This window comes from Corylus avellana, chromosome 4 (assembly GCF_965113065.1).
Source record: "Corylus avellana chromosome 4, dhCorAvel1.hap1.2, whole genome shotgun sequence".
In the NCBI taxonomy this organism is placed as follows: Eukaryota; Viridiplantae; Streptophyta; class Magnoliopsida; order Fagales; family Betulaceae; genus Corylus; species Corylus avellana.
The window spans coordinates 17,102,754-17,122,760 of NC_142493.1; the positions used below are offsets into that span (position 1 = coordinate 17,102,754).

Consider the following 20,007-nt stretch of genomic DNA (forward strand, 5'->3'; position numbering starts at 1 on the left):
GTCTCCTCACATGTTTTATGAACAAATGTCACCTTATTAGACCGATTTGTAACTAATTTTTGTCTTTCAAAAGATGCATTTTTCACCAACTAAATGACAAGTCATTTTTAGAGATTGTTCCTGCAAGCCAGTTTATAAAAAGTTTCTGTTAAAGTTAGTCTGATGTTTAATTATTATCCTATTTTTTTAATATTAAATGATCAAATTTAATTTTTTTAATTTAAAATTAAGATTGGATTTTTAAGAATTAAATTCAGACTGTTTAGAAAAAACAAGAAAGAGTAGCGTAGAAATCGGGCCTACAATCAAATCAAATGGAGTGAAGTCCGGTGGACTCCAATCAGCGTAAGAACAAAGAAGAATATTATTGCGCCAATTCAGTGTCCCAATTCGCAAGCCAAAAAATCCGGAAACGCTTCGATTTCCATGTATGTTTATTGTTTCCAAAATCCTCTGAGTCCTCTTTTTCTCCTTTTAATTTTCATTTCTTTTTGGGGGTGGTGGCTTGCTGGCCATGGCCTTGAGATCCGACGGTAGAAAGCTTTCGTTCGAGATTCTCAGCCAAAGCAGTTCGCTCGTAGAAGACGAAGCCCTCCTCTACCGCTCCGACTCAGATCCCGTCCAAAGCCACGTCGCCGAATCCAAAACCACTGAGAAGCCGAAATGCAAGAAACGGAGACACAGAAAAGGCTCCAAGAGAAAGAAAACGATCGAGTCCGCCATTACCGAGGATACGATCGCCGAGCGAATGGTCGATCCCGATTCCGTTTTCAATCACTCTGAAAGCACAAACACGTTTGCCGGAAGCAGCGACGCGTTTTCGATCTTGGGAAACGGAGAGAGGGACTTTACGAATTGTAGGAATGAATTGGAATCCAAGTGCATGAGCTATACCGTTGTGTGCGAGGAGACTAGGGTAGCGGAGGAGAGCGGAGGGAGCGTGTGTACGGTGACCGAGGTGACGGAGCCGGAGGTCCAGAAGGTTCGCGGCGAGGGGTTCAATTTCGGGGAGCTGAGGCAGAGGAGTGTGAGTGGGACCGGCGATGACGCAGCGGCATCGCGCGTTGAGGATAATGAGAGCGAGAAGGGCGTCGAGGTGAGCTCGGCCGCGAAGCAACGGGGCGAGCCGAATGGGAGTGTGGTTGCCAACACGTTAGAGACTGCGGAGTCCTTGGATTGGAAGCGGCTCATGGCCGAAGATCCCAATCGTGAGTCGAATCGATCTTTGGTCAATGCAATATACATGACTAATAAATTGCTTTTCGACATTCATTCTTTTTTTGTGGTGGTGTTTCTTGCTATCAGTTGGGTTTTCGGTGGAGACATCGCCATTCAAGTACTTCATGGAAGAAATGCACAACGGCAATTCATTACGGAGCACCACAACTCTGGGTAATGAGAAAGAACGAGAGAGAGTTTACGATACTATCTTCCGCCTGCCTTGGAGATGTGAATTGGTAATTTCTTTGCTGTGCTTTCGTGAACTTCAAGAAAACTTAAATTTAATGCGTCGGTATGACGAACTTGTTGGTCATTGTCAATGAAAAACAAAAGTTTATCAAAATGCACTTGCAGTTTTGAAGAAGGGAAATGATCAGAATTAAGGGTTTCACTAACTGGTCAAGCAGTTTAACTAGGTTATGCATAATTCTTGTGAATTGTGATAGAGATTCTGAAATATCACGAAATTTTCACAGCTTATAGATGTTGGCTTCTTTGTCTGCCTCGATTCATTTCTATCAATGTTAACTGTCATGCCAACAAGGATTGTGATGACCTTATGGAGGCTTCTATGTACAAGGTTAGTTATCTTTTTTGAATTTCATGCAATAAAGCATTTGATATGGATGTATATTGCATTTTCGGTTATTGGCTAATGATTTGTAAATTGCGAGTCATTTTGGAGTCCAGGAAAAAAATTGAGTAATTCTTTGCTTTTCTATTTCCTTTCTCTCTCTCTCTTGTCAGCTTGTTCTGACACTCATAATTTGTGTGTTGGTCATTCCTGCAACAGTGTTATCGTAGTTCTTCTTTTAGGTTGTTCTAATAAGGGTTATTTGAGTAGTTTCTTTGTTGAAGCCAAGGTATTTGAGCTTTTGGCAGTTGAGGTGTCTTTTGTATTACGAATCGTTGAAATGAGTGGGGGTATTTCTCGAGCGGTTCTTCTAGGTAAGGTTAGTGTAGGGTGGCTGTTGGGTATTGTGGAGGCTCTTATATGGGGAGGGGAGGGATGAATTCGTGAAATCCTCCAGAGTTGGGGGAGTAGAGCTTTTGTTGCTCAAAGACATATCAATCGCCATGGCTGATATCTGGCTCTTGCGGAAAATGGAGGGGGAGGCCAGAGGGCCTTCATTATCATATTGAAAGGGTGCAAAAGAAGTGTTGGAGAAACTATGCTATCAAGTTTTGAAAGGTACTCTCCTTCCAATTGTCCCTCGGTGATGGTTTTAGAGTTATGCCTTCTTGTGTAAGCCTCTTAGTGGTCTTCCTTTGAGTAGTGTAGGTGGTAGCACAATGACAACAGAGGATAAGGCCCGACGGAGGTTGTCAGAAAAAGAATGTATATGGAGGTTTTGGAAGGGTTGAGGCAGTCTCCTGTAATTCTCACAGCATGTGGGGGCAGTTCGGGTAGTTTAGATATTATAGAAAGGAGCGGACATGGTGTTAGCGAGTGGGGGCAGAAATGGGGTGGTGTTAGGGTAATCCAGGTTTCGCGCCAACTTTTCAGGTCTAAAGCTCCTTGAGACGTTTTGGTTGATAATTTGGACCTTCGCTCAATCAGAGACATGTTGCTCCTTGTCAAAGTAGAAATCAAACGTTGTTTTGATAGGTTGGAGGTGGTGCAGGGCTTTCATGGGTTTGGGAGGGGAGTAGGCTATGTGAATGGTGAAAATGTGGAGTCAAAGTCCAAACCCAATGAGAGGACCCCTACCAATCAGTTTGATGCATTGGGTCTGAATATTCCAGGCCCATCTATAGTGGTCCAGCCCAAAGTTGTGTGTGTCATAGGCTCAAGCCCGAGTTGTGTTGGCAACAAAAGCTTTTGGTAAGGATTGATCCAAGAGCTCGGGCGTGGGGCTTCGTCTTTGGTCTCATGTGCTGGAGCATGCTTGACACCTCTTTCTTCTCAGCCTGCATGTTTTTTTTTTGGATCTGAAGCCCGATCCAAATATCTACAGGTCTAAATTTGAGTAATCCAACGCCACCTTCTTGGTTGGACCATTTCAATAGGGAGTGAGTTAAAGCCTATGGTTCAAGCTCTCAACCCCGGCCCAAATCTATTGTTATGTGGAGAATCAGATTGAGGGTGGGGGTGCAGACTCGTGGGCTTGAATGCAGTAGTGGTTTTGGGTCAACCTTCTGCTTGGCACATGGGCTTTTCAACAACTTCATCGTCTCCTCTTGCATCCAATGCCGCCAGTTTTTGGAGAAGATTGGGAGTGGAGTTTTGGAGATTCGGGGGGTGTAGGTTCTAAGTGCCCTGCAGGTGGCCTTTGTCTGTGGTGTCACCCTCTGTCGCCCTGCCGCTATCATTTATTCAGATCACGTCGATGGTGGCCTTGGAGCATGAATTTTGGAGTTTAGCGCGTGGGTGGATGAGCCACTAGAAATGGGTTTTCAAGTAAACATGCATCATCAAGGAGGTGGTTGTTGCTCTTTGCTTTTCTGCGGCAGAGGTCACGGGTGTTCTTTAGGTTCTGGAGTGAGCTTTTAACATCAGAGAAGGGATTAGGGTTTCCGTGAATGGATTAAATTTTGAGGCTATCTTTTCTCCACTTGTGAAGAGCTTGGGTGAGGGTAGTAGCGTGAGATAGGATCTAGAGTGTGAAGGCTACCCTTTTGGAAGGAAATGGCATTGGAACAAGCTTGTTTAGTTGTTGTGGGGATGAAGGGCCTTCTTCCAAATTAGGGCTTTATTTTGGGGATGAGCCTAGGGACAATGAGTGTTTAATTGACACCCCCCCACCGCCCCCCCCCAACCCCCCCCCCCCCCCCCCCCCCCCCCCGCGGCCCAAACCTCCTTGCTGTGGTTGACGAGCCAGATATGCCTGAATCAATTTCTTCAAACTGGGTGGTTTAGAAAATGAAGAGTTTCTATAACATTATGGAGCTGTCATGTAAGGGTTTTGAGCATGAGTTAATGGCTTTATTCATTGCTATTTTAAAGCATCTCGTCATCATAATGGTTTGGCTAATTCTCCTAACTCTCTAAGTTAGGGAACAGAGGGCAGTGTGAACTAAAGAGATTATTAGCTTGTTCCATCAACTATGACTTTAAAGGAGGCTATTCTAGCAGAGTTAAAGGTAATGGGAGGGGTCCAACTTGTTCTTTATGAAGCCTAAGATTATATCCTAGAATGTGAGGGCTGAATGCGATGGATAAAAGGTTTTTGATCAATGTATAATGGAGGATATTCCTCTTTAGGCAAGAACTTCACTTGGTCTAATAACTGGGATCCTCCATCATGGTTTAGGTTTGACAGGTTTATTCTCTCTCTTGATTGGGAATCCTAATTCCTAGATGTCGTTCAGAGGAGGCTCCCCATAATTCTTTCGGATCACTTTCCTATTTTGCTTGATTATGGCATTGTTAGTAGGAACACTCGGTATTTTTAGTTAGAGAATGTGTCTAAAATTCAAGGGCTTTTTGTAAAAGGTGAATCAGTGTTGGATGCTTTGCAACTTTCAAGGATCCCCTAGTTTTATTTTGGCATGTAAAAGTGTTTAAAATCAACTTGAAAAAAATGGAATGAAGAGGTATTAGGCAAATGTTGTGAAGCAGAAAAAGGTTCTCTTGGTTTTTTTTTTTTTTTTTTGACATGAGATCTTATTGTAGAAGAAAGATCCTTGTTTGATGTTGAAAGGTTGAGAAAGGCTGAAATCATTGGTGACTTGGAGAGGACTACTCTTTACGAAGAAGTGAGCTGGAGGTAGAAATCAAGTGCTCTTTAGTTGATAGAGGGAGATAAGCATGCAAAATTTTTCCATCGGGTGGCTAATTCGAACAAAAGAAACAACACCGTTGATTCCATAGCTAATTCGATCAATGATTATTGTTGTGCTCTACAAATTGGACTTAGAGGTGTATGACCATGTTAATTGAGGTTTCTTGTTGGATCTGTTGAGTAGGTGTGTTTATGGGGAGAAATGACTCGAATAGATAGCTATTGTATTTGTATGGTGTGTTTCTCTGCTTTGATCAATGGATCTCCCGCCTGTTTCTTTAATAACTCTCGACTCTCGGGGTCTGAGACATGTGATCCTTTATCCCCTCTGTTGTTTGTTGTTCCCATGGAGGTTTCGAGCAGATTGTTGTCCATGATTGTGGACATGGGGCGCTTATCATGTTTTTTTGGTGGTGTTGAGGAATAATGACGAGCTCCTTGTGTCTTATCTTTAATTTGCGGATGATACTTTGGTCTTTTGTGTGGCAAATCTAGATCATCTCTGTCATTTGCATTGTCTCTTTTGTTTTGAAGTTGGCTGAGGGTTTAAAGATAATGATTAACTTCTCTAAATCAAAGTTAGCCCTTGTTGGCAAAGTGAGAGATGTTGGTGGCTTTGCTTGTGTCCTTGGTTATTGGGTGTCCTCTTTGCCTATAAAGTATTTGGGTCCTTTAAATTACTTAAAAAAAAATGAAGTATTTGTATCCTCTTTTGGGAGCTTCATATAAGGCTAAATCGATATGGGATGGTATTATTGAGAAGATGGAACGTCGTTCGACGGGTTGGAAGCGGCTCTATATGTATGATTGTAGGTTGACATTGATTAAAAGCACTCTCTCTAATTTACCTACTTAGTACTAGTTCTTTTTCCCCATCCTTGTCAGTGTTGCTAATCATATTACGAAACTTAAGTGGGATTTTTTAGGGGTTGGAGTCGGTGACGAGTTTAAATTCTATCTAGTAAGTTGGCATAAGATTTGTATATTGTTTCCTCAGGTTGTTTGGGGGTTAGGAACATGATTTTATTTAGCCGAGCTCTCTTGGGGAAATGATTATGGCGTTTTGCCATGGAGAAGGCGGCTTTGTGGAGATCTGCAATGGAAGTTAAATATGAAAACATGTGGGGAAGGTAGTGTTCCAAAGAGGTTGTTGGGTCCTTCGAGGTTGGTGTATGGAAAAACATTAGGAGGGGGTTGGTGGTTTCTTTAGATTTGTCAAATATGAGGTGGAAGTTGGCATGATCTATGGTGTGGGACTAGACTTTGAAGGTAGCTTTTTTGGAGTTAGTAGTATTGCTTTCTATAAGGAGGCTTCTGTGGCAGATTATGTGCAATTTTCTGATGATACTCTTTAGTGGTAGTGGAATATTTCTTTTACTAGTGCATGATTGGGGGAGGTGGGGTTGGTCACTTCGTTCTTTATTCTTTTGTCTCTTTCAGGTTGAGACGAGGTTGCAAGGATAAAATCTATTGGATTTCTTCCAAAAGCTACTTATTCGAGGTTAGATCTTTTTATCATGCCCTTTGACCCGACTGGTTCTCCATTTCTTTGGAAGAGCATTTGGAGAAATAAGGCTCATTTGAAAGTGGTGTTCTTCGTGTGGCTGGTGTTGCATGTGCAAGAGCAGCAAGGAGACCATAGACCATCTTCTTCTTTATTGTGAAGTGGCTAGAGCATTATAGGTATCTATTTACCGTTCTTTTGGAATAGAATGGGTCATGCCCCAAATGGTGGTGGAGTTGTTGGCTAGTTGGAGAGGCCAATTTGAAAGTTGTTGCAATTTAGAAACCTAGAGGTTGGCTCCTCTATGCTAAATGTTGTGTATTAGGAGAGGGTGTAATGCTTGAATTTTGAAGATTGTGAGAGATTGGTGTTAGAGTTAAAAGCTATTGATCTTTTCCCGGTGAAGGACTCTTTCGAGTCCGGGTACGGTGAGTATGAGTCGCGGGTTATGGTGGATTGTTTGGAGTCGGAGTCGCCAGATCCTGCTTATCCTGTTACAGTTTCTATCCCGGCGGCGGATCATTCGAAGAAGAAGAAGAAGAAGAATAAGACGTTGCTAGGTCTTTTACGTTCTGTTTTGGGCCGGGTCCTAGCTGGGTTAGTTAAAGGGCTTTTATTTGGGCTGGGTGTTCGTGAGTTTGGGTCTTTCCTTAAGCCCAAACATACTGGGTACTTCAAGACAGTTTTGCGCAGGGGTATGAAGCGTCGTGTTAAATGTTTGCCCAAGCCTCAACAGCGTGGATCTGCCTCGCCAGGAGAGTTCGATTTTCCAGCCGATCGTAGTGAGGCGTGCGTATCTGAGGTTTTTGCGCCGTACGCCGGTGGTCTCGCCGGGGTGTCCAGCGATGATTCCGAGCTTGCGTTGGTGGGGTTGTCGATGGCGGAGGTGCATCAGGAGTCAACTCTACAGGTTTGTGCGTCGGGGTCTGTGTCTCGTGAATCGGCGACGGTCCCTGTTTTTCCGACGGAGGCTGCTCTGCTGCCGGAGAATACCCAGAAATGGTTGTTGACTCCGGTGAGTACCCATGTCTCTCCTTTGCCTTCGGTGGTGGTTTCTGCTCCTCCGGTGGGAGCTGGTGCTGTTCCGGTGAAGGAGGTTGAACCCGTTAAGACTGCTCCGGCGAAAGGGTTGCTACGTCGGGGGTTTTTAGGGTCTAGAAATGTCTCTTCTTCCTCTCTGCCTGGGATGAAGGAGGCTTCATCATCGGTAATGGGCTCTAAGTTTGTAGTCGAAGATTCTCAGACCTGTTCTTTTTCGGAAAAGCATGCGGCTGAGCTGGGTTTGAGATTAAGCGAACCTTTTCCTCGAATGTCAGAGAGTGGTGCCCCGATTTATTCCTCTGTTTCCAAATCTCAAATAGGGTATGCCCGGAGGGTGAAGGAGAAGCTTGCTAAGCAGTTGCAGAAGAACAAGGAGCTGTTTGTCGAGGATGTAGCAGAACCCTCCGAGAAGGGGGTGGGGAATGATTCGGAGGTGGCTATAGATGCGATGAATTTCGCCTCTAGTGTGGGACTATCTAATGGTGAAGGAGGTGATGAGAAAAGTCTTTTGTATCTCTTTTCGAATATTGAAGCGGAGCGGGAGCCCTTTACCCCTAAGGCAAAAGGAAAGCTGGAAATCAAGAATTTAGAATGCTCCATCAATTATGAGGCTAGAGAGAGACTTTCTCCTAAGCGGTACTATCGTCGTCGGGGTTGTGTTGGGACTAAAAATGCATTCTCCTTTCCTCCAGAGGTGCATTAGGGGTTTGGTAATTTTTTAGGGCTGGTGGTAGGTTTGTGGGCTTCAGTCTTTGGGTTTCTTGGGTGCTTTGCTTTGGTTTTTCGTTTGGTTGTGGTTCTAGTTGGGTTGGGTTTATTTGGGGTTTATGTTTTGGGTTTTTTTGGGCTACCTATGTATACTCTCTTGTGTACTTAGAGGCGCTTTGCGCTTTTTTTGATATATACAATTTACTTATAAAAAAAAAAAGAGTTAAAAGCTATTATCAAATTTCTTTATGTTTGTGTGGCAGCTTACAACAATTATTGTTTTTCTAGTGTTTTAGAATTTACGGATTCGTGTTCTTCTCCCTAATGGGGGGCTCTCTCTTGTATACTTATGTACTTAGATTGCACCCCTTTACGCTTTCTAATAAAATGAATTACTTATAAAAAATAATTGAGTAATACAAATGAACTGAAGTAGGTGACACCTGTACCTATCTATGTTTGTACTTGATGGATTGTACATGTAACGTTGGGTGTCAGCTTCTCAAGCAATGCTTGGTATATAGGCCATTAGGTAAATTTTGCAGATTCTATATACATGACACAGGAAAATGTGACTTCTTTGCTCGCATTCCAAATGTTTGAATGTTCCTTGATTTGGGTGGATCAATTTGTGTTCTGTTTGTGTCCTTTATTTTCTAAGTTCATTTAATTTTTTTGTTCTGTTCTTGTTGGTGTGCTAGTAGTTTGTGTTTCTTTCTATATGTCCAAATCCATCTTGAAATAACACAAGGATCATGTAATATTCCCAAACACAATAAAACAAATAATAATAAGCGAACACAAAGTCGAATGTGCACATCACAATCATAAGACAACATATTGTTTACGAAGTGGAGAACCCAATAAACACATCAATGAAGAAAACCACTACGGAACAGCCAAACTCAGGAAATCACTATGTGAGAGATCTACATTACAGATACAAGGAAAACTTACAACCCGATGTAAACTCCTAGACTCTGTAAGGCAACAGACCAACTGGCATGATTCCAAGCTCGACAATTTTCACGTAGTGCATTTTCTCACCGTCTCCATCGATAAGTTTTTAAACAATAACACAAAGTAGTAATACAACGAAGCAAGAGCACAGTTGAAGCAAGACATAGAAAATCAATAACACCTCTAGAATCCAATCTAGGTAGAATATAACCAGCTTGCTTAGCCTTCAAAATGAGCACAAGTTGCTATTTATACCTTTCCTTGAACAGTATAATAAATCCTTTAGATTTGTTCAATTGTGGAAAATTTTGTTAGGATGGTTTCATTACGAAAACGTAGATCTTGGATTTTGTCCTGACGGTTTCCTAATGAGATGATAACGAAACTTAAATATGAGATTTCATACGGACGATTGCAGAAAAGTTATGACGGAATGCCAGGATTTCATCGCTATCCAACAGTTTCATCATGCGTACGTTATGATGACGAAAAGATACAATAGCTATATTGACAATTTTGTCTTGGATCCTGGGGTCATCAGGACGAAACCTTACAAAAGGTTGGATCTCAAATCTTCCCATTTTCTTTGTGACGGAAACATGATGAGTTGGTGGCGAAAAGGGACAGTAGCTTCAAATTCATTTTGTCATGACGGGTTGTTAACGTTGTCATGACAAAAACATACAGAAAGTATCCCAAGCTTTCAAATAAAAAACGTTAGTACTTCGTCATGACGGTTTCAAGAAGAAATTACACAAAATGTAAAACTTAAAAGGCAAATTTCCACAAGACTTAAAGGATTTCAAGAAAAAAAAAACAACCATTGAATTTTGACACCCCAAATAGGGCTAATATCTAAAACCTAACACATCTGTTGAAGTACCAAAGGGTATGTTCGATAATAGTTTTTGAAAAGTATTTTTTGTTTTGGTTTGAAAGTGTTTTAATGTGAAATGTGAGAAGTGTTTTTTAATGGAGTCCACATTTGAAAAGTTGTGTTGTGAATTGTTTTTAATTGTTTTAAGGAAAGTGTGTTTTTGTTTTTGGTTTCGAAAGTAGACAAATGTTTTGTGTTTTGAATTGGTTGTTAATAGTTTTGATAGTTGAGAGGACCTATTGTTTAGCAGTTTAGGTGTCTGCTGAGATTGGAAAGTATAGGACTATTACCAAACAACTAAGAACGTGAATATATTTCTACCCATTGTGGCATACATTGTTGAATAACTTGTGATGTTTATGAAATAACCTAACCATGCTTTTGGCAGGCAGTTCAAGATGCGGTCTGCAGCAGAACTGTCTGATTTTGGCTGTTTTCTTATAATGGCTTGTGGAGTCACTCTTTTACAGCGAACAGGTTTTGTAAGGATATAGAGCACATGTTACTTCTATTATATTCTTGTGCTAATTAATGTCTCACTAATTCTTATTTTTGTAACATGCTTTTTCCCCCTTTCGTTGCCTCAGACATCAGCTTAATATATCACATGATCCGTGGTCAAGGAACAATCAAATTATATGTGGTCTACAATGTGCTAGAGGTGAGTAAATAGAATTTATGAGCACGGGATGTTGGATTTTTATTCTTAGAAACTTGTTGGATTATCGGCTGCTGCTTGGATGGAAGATGAATATTTGTATCTCTTGTAAATGGAAATTTGCATAAAAAAGCATGCATAAAGAACAACAAAGACATAATAATAAAATTTCTCCCTATTCAGAAACAGAAAGAAATGCCTTTTTTTTTTCCTATTAGAAAATTACACTTGCATCCAATGAGTTTTGAATCCCTCCATTCCATTCTTATCATGGGAGGAGGTGTCATTTGATCAAATTGAATGGAGCAGCAATTGCTCTCACCTGCTCAAATTATGAAACAAATTGAGAGATTTCTTTGTTGTTGTTTTTTCTTTTCTTTTCTTTTGCGTTTGTGTGTTTTTTCTTCATATCAGTGAACAAGAGCAGTTGCTGCTCTAATATCTTTTCTTTAACTTGTACTATTTTGGCTGCATTCACTGTGGCTAAAGTTTACATAAAACTGATTCTTGCACTGTTTTACAGATATTTGATAAACTATGCCAAAATTTTAATGGAGATGTATTGCAAACTTTGTTTAACTCGGCGGAAGGGCTAGCAAGTTGTCCACCCGAAAGCATGACATTCTGGTTGTGGAGATTCATTTTTGACCTAGCTTTAGCCATGGCTGCTTCAAATATCCTTAGTTTGTCAATGATTATTTCTTTTATCTGCATTATGGAGATTTACATTCCTGCTGTGCTATTTATCTTCCTATTTGGCTCCTTGACTATTCATACTTGTTCATTCTTTCATCTTGTTAGCTCAGGCAATTACTTTGTCAACCGTTATTGTTGCTCACAACAATGCCTTGCTTGCTTTGTTGGTGTCCAATAACTTTTCTGAGATAAAAAGCAACGTGTTTAAGCGTTTTAGTAAGGATAACATTCATAGTCTCGTATACTTTGGTGAGTTAGCCTCCTCGTAACTTTCTGTCAGTCTATCTAAAATGACTTATAAGTTTGTTCTCTTTGTCTGTTCGAAAACGATCAAGTATAGAAAATAATTTGCTCTGTTGGATCTTATGATCTTTTCCATGCATTAGATGTCTGCTGGCTTCAGAAGAGAAAATTGGCTCTCTTTGTTAACATGCCTGTATTTACTTCGTTCTTCTCCTAGTTTTTGATAAGTAAAGATAATTTTGGTTATCAAATATCAGAGGGGTTAACTTAGGTATGCAGGCTATATACTAAATATCCTCCCAAAATAACAGTTAAGAATACAATGAATCCAAAAGATCCCGTAAAACTCTGTGGAAAATCTCCATCTAATGACATCCAGGAAAACAGGGATTGGACAAAAACCAGACTTGATAATATCAATAGAAGGCTCCTGCCTCTCAAAAGTCTGCCCATTTCTTTCCTGTCATATAGGCCATATGAACATTATGGCACCACATTCCAAACTTTGTTGCTGTATGAATGAGGCCTGTTTTGCCATCATTGAAGCTGTGCAAGCACCGACTCAGGCAGGACCAAAAATCTGTAGCAACTGAGCAATGAAGCATCAAATGACCTATGGTCTTGCCATTCTTACTCGGACAATACCAGTCCACTATAATCTTCTTCCCCTTTATGTGATTATCAACAAAGAAAGCTACTTTACAAGTTGCCTTCACATGACACTAGCTTCCAAAGGAAAATCTGAACTAACCTCCCCCTTCAAGGCTCATAATATGAGTGAACACAAAAAGTACCATCACTACTCAACTAATACATTTTATCATCTGCTCCCAATACATGCCCTAGCTGAATACAGAAAATCAAAGAGAGTTTACCTGATTCTAAGGAACTTATAGCATAACAAATTCTGGAACCAGATGTTATGTGTAATTAAAATGTATATGTGGTTTCTGCTAACACATTTAGCTAATTTGTCTAGGTACAAACAGTTATGGGCCTTGAAGTATGGAGAAAATTTTAAAGACTTTGGGGAACTTTTCAATCTAGAAACTTTATCTTTTATCACTTTTGTTCAGTAACACACACTGTTGGCCTCGCTATGTTTTGGCAGCTTTGAGTCTAGGTTGTAACCAGTGCCTTTTAACTTAGTCTACCCATGAAAAATTTTATTGTGTTCAAAGTGATGTGAAAACCTATATATAATTGCGTAGTGGCTGACATCCATTAAATTTCCTTTGATCACTGCTGTCAACTCAATTTGGAAGCATGAAGGATGCTATGTAATATCTGGAGGGATTATGGTTCTCATTTTATTGAGGTTTTTAAGCTCAGCCATACATGTTTGTTTCCTACATGGCAAGTGTTTCCGAATTCCTTCATCTTTTGGGTCACATAGAGCTTGTTCCTATTAGCCATAATGTAAAGTTCAAAGAGTAACTTTGCAGTAGGATATCTTTTATATTAGCATACGAACTTGTGAACATGACATGAATATATTTACCTGGATATGTGCCAAAATTAAGTCTCATCAATGTATGAAACTTCAAAGTTTAGGCATAGGATCTCACATATTTTCTTTGACATTATTGTGACAATTCTAAGTTTAATCTTTGTTGCCTTCTGCATGGAAAGAAGCAAATGTAATTCCATATTGTGTTCCTTGTGGGAAATTTCCATTTTATTTCAATCATTGCTGTTGCTCTGTGATCTAGAGGTTGATGGGAATCCTATTTCTGTTTTGATGTTTCTTCACTAATGATCTGATTCTGTGGTTTAATTTCATCTTAGAAACTTTTTTTTTTTCCATTGTTCCCAACCAGATTCTGTAGAGAGATTTCACATTTCAGCATTTATGTTATTCGTCTTAGCTCAAAATATTCTGGAGGCTGAAGGTCCCTGGCTTGAAAGTTTTATTTTTGTAAGTTGACTTGAAAATTTGTTAGTACACCATTCTTCATTGGAGATAGCTGACTTGAACAATTTTCTTGCTATTTGTCTTGCTAATTTATTTTATTTGGATATGGCAGAATGCTCTCATGGTTTACATCTGTGAAATGGCTATTGATATCATAAAGCATTCGTTCATTGGCAAATTCAATGACATAAAGCCTATTGCATATTCTGAATTCCTTGAAGACCTATGTAAGCAGGTATATTTCCACCTGATGTGGGAATGAGTTCTCTCTCTCTCTCTCTCTCTCTCTAGCTACAAGTTAACCAGTTATCATTCTAGCAGATATTGTATGCCATCCATGGATACCATCATCCCCGCTAAAAATATATTGAATCTAACACTTCAAATGTTTAAAATGAGATAAATTTAATGACCTAATTTGATTGAATATAAATGTTTAGTTGGCATGCACTTGTGGACCATCTCCTCTGTTGGTTGCTTTAGTAAAGAGAATTGTCAGTTAACATCGTGAGAAAATACTTCACCATGGTTTGTAAACACTTAGATGTGAGATTTATGGATTTGTGCTCCTATCATAGCATGGAAGAAGAAGGTTCTCAGGTCTTTTGTTTTCAGAGTGATAAAGTGAAATTTGTCACTAATAAAAAAAAAAAAGGGTGAAATTTGTCACCAAAATGTTAAAAACTCTGCTATACACATTGGTATCACACTATCACTGCTATGGCTTGCTGCTTGATGATATGGATCGCCTAGATGGTTGACTTGTCTAGAAAAACTAGGTGTATGTTTGGTGAGTGTTTTGAAAAGTGTTTTAATGTGTTTTGATTTGAATAGAGTAGGGGAGAAAAAGCGGTTACGGTTAGCGGTTATTGGCTAAAACCGCTAACCATAACCGCTTAGGCGTTTAGTAAAATTTACTAACCGTCTCCGCTAACCACCTAGGTAGTTAACCGGCGGTTAGCGGTTAGTAGAGTTACTCTGCTAACCGCTTTTTAAAAGAAAAAATTAAAAAAAAAAAACAAAACAAAACAAAACAATGTCATTTCTATGGTAATACGATAATATCATAATACATACGATATCGTTTCAAGATTTTTATACATTTTTATATATATTTAAAATTTTAAGCACAAAAATGATATGGTTTCATGTATATATATAGGTGGTTAGCGGTTTTGAAAAAAACCTAAAACTACTAACCATAACCGTCTGGGTGGTTAGCAGTTTTTTCTAACCGCTTTTGGTGAGTGCGGTTAGCGTTTAGCAGGCAGTTAATAAGTGTTTTACCCCTAGAAAAGAGTTTTCAGTGAGGTCCATATTTGAAAAGAGTTATTTGTGGGGTCCACAAAAGAAAATTGTTTGGTAAACTATTTAGTATTTAGGGTTTTTTTAAAAAAAACACTAAATATGTTTATTTTGGAGAAAACAAGTGCTTTATTTTTATTAGATGGGGAGGTTGATTTCTTACATTTAAAAAATAGAGAGGTGGCCGCGAACCACCTCCAGCATTGTTGGCCTCATCGGCAGTATACAAAAGAAAACACTTCACTAGAAGTAGCAAAAAAAAGAAAGAAAAGGAAATCTCTATAATTAATTGTCAGAGGAGACACATAAGCAACTATCCACATATACAAAGACGCCTCAAATATTTCTTAAAGAACATAAATTCTAGAAACATGCCTTTTATATTGAGGTCATTTTGCCTAAACCAAAAACAGAGAATACAAAGAATGTGTTTGTGTTTAGAACATGTTAATTTCAGCAATGATGCTGTTTATTTTGTGACTTGGAGAACAAAAAAGACCATATCTTAAAAACAAACAAAATGGGCCAATCTGGAGTAATGCTGTTTTCATGTGACTTTGAGAACGAAAAAGATCATGTCTTAAAAACAGGACAAAATAGGCCCATTTTTTTGTAGTCTCTGAAGCAAGGGACACTGCTTCAATGCAATAGAGACAAGTCTACATACATAAGTCTCCCAAAACATTGGAGATGACACTATGGGACATGGTTGGATAGATATGTATTTGTGTTTGTATGTCCACATATGTATGTAAGTGTGCATACATATTTTGGACATTAAGTTGAATCCATTTGTGTGATATTATATAAAAAATAAGCCTATAAGGACATTCAAATACCTCAGCTATATCCATCACATTGCTGTACACAAAAACCTTTGCTGTTTTTTTACTTCATTGGATTTTAGAAATAGCCCAGATATTGAAGTGTTCATCTAAACTTTTTATTGTAAGTGTATTTTCACCTCTTTATGAGTAGTGTTTAATTGTCAAAAGCAAGCAACAGATATAATGTATGCTGATGGATTCACCGCATGTTGAATTCATGTCTAACAATTGTTAGAGAAGTGTCAAGGAAGAGTCCCAACATTATGAAAATATTTGAAATTGTTTACACTGATGAGAAGAGTTGGGAATCATGTTAGAGGAGTATTAATGTATCGCAGCTATCTGAAACTATCATGGCTTCTCTAAAGATTGGTGGTGCGTTAAAACTTGATCTGATGAATTTATCTTTGTGAATTTGTGCATGTGCGTGTGTGCAGAAGAATGCCCGATATCTCCTAACAAGTTTAATATTGAATGAATCTTGATCCTTGACATTTATGTTGAGGATCATTGCAACAATGAACCGAATGTACTTTTTAAAATTTTTCTATGGATTCTGACATTTTCACTTTTTTCTTCATGCTAGACTTTGAATATACAAACTGAGGGTGCAAAGAAAAATCTCACATTTGTTCCCCTGGCACCAGCTTGTGTGGTAAGAATAAATTAATACATACATGTTCACTTGGTATTTCATGTTTTAATGTAGGGTAAATCATACTTTACTCCCATAACTTCAACACAGTGCAACTCGGGCTCAATTTTGAAGTTTCGGTATCAGTTTGTCCCTCCCCTCCAAATCGGCTATTAAGCTAAAGGGAAAAATATGTGAAATAATTAGATTGCCCCTCTATTTGGAAGGAGCCCTTAATGAAACCTTATAAATCCCATTCTCAAGAGCCCCTTATGTCGATGTTTTCATAAAAGATAGAATATTTTTTCATGTAAACAAATGTCAAATAAACATGTTAAGGGTATTTAGTCATTTCACATGCTTTTTTGTCCAGATGGATGGGTCAAACTGACACTGAAACATCAAAATAGGATATAAGTTGCACTGATTGAAGGGCATAAGGTAAGTGATACAATGGTGATAGTTTGTGGGGAAAAAATATGATTTAATTTTAGGTTAAGTTATGGGTGTAGATTTTGGCCAACTCTTTAGAGATTAGTCGGGTGCTCAAAGAGTTTTGGACTATCTATAGAACTGATACTTTCCTTTATATAGATTTAGGAAAGAGTCTTTGAAGTGCTATGTTGTCCTCTCACCAGAAGGTGGCACTTTATTTTCCAATAGGAAAATGCTAGTATATATGTTGTCCTCTCACGCCTGATCCCATGATTCAGGATGTGATCATATTAAGTTATATGGAAATGTACAGGAGCCAATCACTATATGCTAGCCTTGTGCTGAAAAACAATGTAGAGGACTGCTCTTTTCTTTTTGTCGGCAAATTTAGGAGGCCAATATGGACTTTCTTGTTCTTACAGTTGATCATTTTTCTGCTTCTAAGGTTGGACACGTTAGTGTGAACTAGGATTCTTGGGTATTGAAATGTAGGTGGGTTCCAATGTGATTCCTAGATTTTGAAAAGTTCCTATTTTTGTCCTTGAAAAATTGATTGTGAGCATGTAATCCTTCCTCCGAACGTTCATAAAAATGGATGACAAAGTTCGTCTTAGCTAGTGTCACATTATCAGTTTCCGTGATGGCATGGTCATAAAAATGGATGACATAGGCCGTCTTAGCTAATGTCACATTATCAGTTTCCGTGATGGCATGCATTGTCATCAATTTGGAATGAAGGATTACTTTACTGAACATTTTAAAATTTTCAAGGACAAACTTGTAACTTTTCTTAAAAAAAATCTAGGGATCAAAGTGAACCAACCCTATATTTCATGGATTAGAAAATGTAGTTTAACCTTATTATTGTTATTGTTTCGTTAATCTTGTTTTGATTTTTTTAATTTGGTTTTAGGTTATCCGGGTGCTGACTCCGGTCTATGCTGCTCATCTTCCATATAATCCTTTTCCATGGAGGGTTTTTTGGATTATCCTCTTGTCTGCGATGACCTTTGTTATGCTCACAAGCCTGAAGGTGATGATTGGCATGGGCCTTAAAAAACACGCCAATTGGTATGTGAAAAGATGCCGAAAGAGAAATCACCATCTACACTACGATTAATTTGGCAAAAACAAAAACAAAAAAAACAAAGGAAAAGCAACTGTGTATGAGAAGAGCTAATGCCAGCTGGATGTTGAAGCATTAGGAGAGCTAGTACCAGAGCAGCTCGTAGATATTGTAGTGAGCCATGCATGGTTCAGGGTCAGTCGTACATAGGTTTAATATTTTCTTTTTCCCCCTACACAGCTGCAAGCAGCTTCATAAACAAACAAAGAGAATTTTAACTTTAGTAGCAGAACTTGGGAAACATGAATTAAAATACGGCTTATTTCACCAGTCAGCTTTGGTAGTTCTTGATTGGTTATCAATCAAAAGGAGGAATTTTCCTTGAGAATTATCATACCCGATGATTTTGGATTTCAAAGAACGAACAATGAGATGAACTAAATTTGCTTCACGATTTCACTGTCTATGCTTCACTTTCTATCATTGTAAACTTTCTTGGCTCATCTACACAATGATTTGCAGAAGCTACAAATAAAAGATATTAAATTTTGATTATTTCTATTCAAATAAAATCTTGCAAGTATCCTAAATTTGGCCAAAGCTGTCCTTGGATGGTGGCTGGGGGTAACATATGAAGTTGTGTGGGTGCCCATGGATCCATTTTTTGTTTTCACATTAGCAGTTGTCTGATACATTAAATGACATGGTTTTAAATTCTGTATTTTAATATAGTAGACTGTACCAATCAAAAAAAAAATTGGTAAATATATCAGTTACTGTGTCAAATGGCTGAAATAGTCATTCGGATGTTACGAATTTATGGCTGTCATAGATTTGGTTGAAATCTTGTAGTGCAAAACTGTTAAAATACTCAGCAGCACAAAAAAGAGGAAGAATTGAATGTGGTTTTTTGCAGGATTGCCAATGTCCGCAAGGAGCAGCAACGATGTTTTTTTCTACACTACTATCAAGGAAAAGTACAATGTGCAACACCCGAAAGAATAATAATAAATAACAAAATTATAAGATTTAAGAAAGGTTCCTTATGCCTCAGCCGTACTCATGTATGCTATATTGTGCACTAGGCCTGACATATGTTTTGCAATAGGCATGGTCAGCATGTATCAATCAAATCTTTGACCTTCACATTGGGTAGCAGTTGTTGTGAAATTTTAATTATACTTGTAGGTGCACGAATCGTTTTGCAATATAAGAATGCAAGTGCAAGGTCAAACCCATAGGAAATTTTATTTATGAAAAACAATTATATCTAAATCAATTAAATCATAACCTAGTTCCAAAAAAGATTTGATTTTTGAATTGCAAATAAAAGAAACAAAAACTAAACAAGATAAAATTAACCAAAAGATAAGAGTACTAAGGTTTTGGAATTCGCACTCACCAAATCATAGCAACACCAACATATTTCATGTTCATAAATATTAATCCGAAGTTTTCACAAATAAAATCCTTTGTATGTTCTACTATGCTTCAAAAATTAATTAAATCATTCATTGAATCCGTTCTTTGCACAAATCACAAAAGATATCCAGTTTAAATTAAATCATCGGATGTATCCGTAAATCACAAAATATATCCAATTTAAACCAAATCATCAAATGTATTCGTAGAACAAAACACAATGAATATCCAATATTTTGATAAATAAAACCCAAGCAATCAATTAAATTAAACTATCTCAAATGTATCGGTAAATCACAAGAGATATCCAAGAATCATCCCACTAATTAAATTAAAATATTAAAACTCAATAAAATTATATAATATTAACTTACATGAAAACAATGTTGCTCTTCATCGGTGAGGCTTCATCCTCAACCTTAGTTGAGAAATTAGCCACACATGACTATGGAAAATGAAACCTAAACATAAAGGAAAAAACTAAACTAAAGTGGAGAAAATGATTAGTACTCTCTATTTCTAGTCATCGATATAAGTTCAATTTTTTTCATAATGATTAGTACTCTCGCCTTGAATTTCCATTAAGAAAAATTCCATAGATTTTCCGGCCTCCATGTTTTGTTTTTGAGTCCACGTTGTATAAGAATGACATTCAAATGCTACTCGTGATAATGAATCATGTAGCATTACTCAAATTTTTGCTTTGAAATTAACAATAAAATCACAAGGGCGGCATAATTCAATGGCCCCAAAAAAATACAATAGAATGT

At 38.2% G+C, this 20,007-nt stretch overlaps 1 protein-coding gene across 1 annotated transcript; it reads left to right on the forward strand.

The window, feature by feature from the left end:
- The first annotated feature begins 299 nt into the window (after window positions 1-299).
- Window positions 300-18,370, forward strand: POD1 (POLLEN DEFECTIVE IN GUIDANCE-like protein). Its single transcript, XM_059591042.2, has 11 exons — window positions 300-1,208; window positions 1,306-1,457; window positions 1,698-1,801; window positions 10,425-10,513; window positions 10,624-10,697; window positions 11,218-11,368; window positions 11,472-11,639; window positions 13,454-13,551; window positions 13,661-13,783; window positions 16,267-16,335; window positions 17,663-18,370. The coding sequence occupies exons 1-11, from the start codon at window positions 515-517 to the stop codon at window positions 17,867-17,869; spliced, it is 1,929 nt and encodes a 642-aa protein (XP_059447025.2). The 5' UTR covers window positions 300-514; the 3' UTR covers window positions 17,870-18,370.
- The last annotated feature ends 1,637 nt before the right edge of the window (window positions 18,371-20,007 follow it).

What these genes read in the sequence shown, in the direction of transcription:
- POD1 (XM_059591042.2), top strand. Translation starts at nt 515, where the DNA reads ATGGCCTTGAGATCCGACGGTAGAAAGCTTTCGTTCGAGATTCTCAGC. An exon ending in TTTAGCCATGGCTGCTTCAA is followed by an intron (nt 11,369 to 11,471) that starts ATATCCTTAGTT and finishes GACTATTCATAC; the next exon opens with TTGTTCATTCTTTCATCTTG. An exon ending in GGCTTGAAAGTTTTATTTTT is followed by an intron (nt 13,552 to 13,660) that starts GTAAGTTGACTT and finishes TGGATATGGCAG; the next exon opens with AATGCTCTCATGGTTTACAT.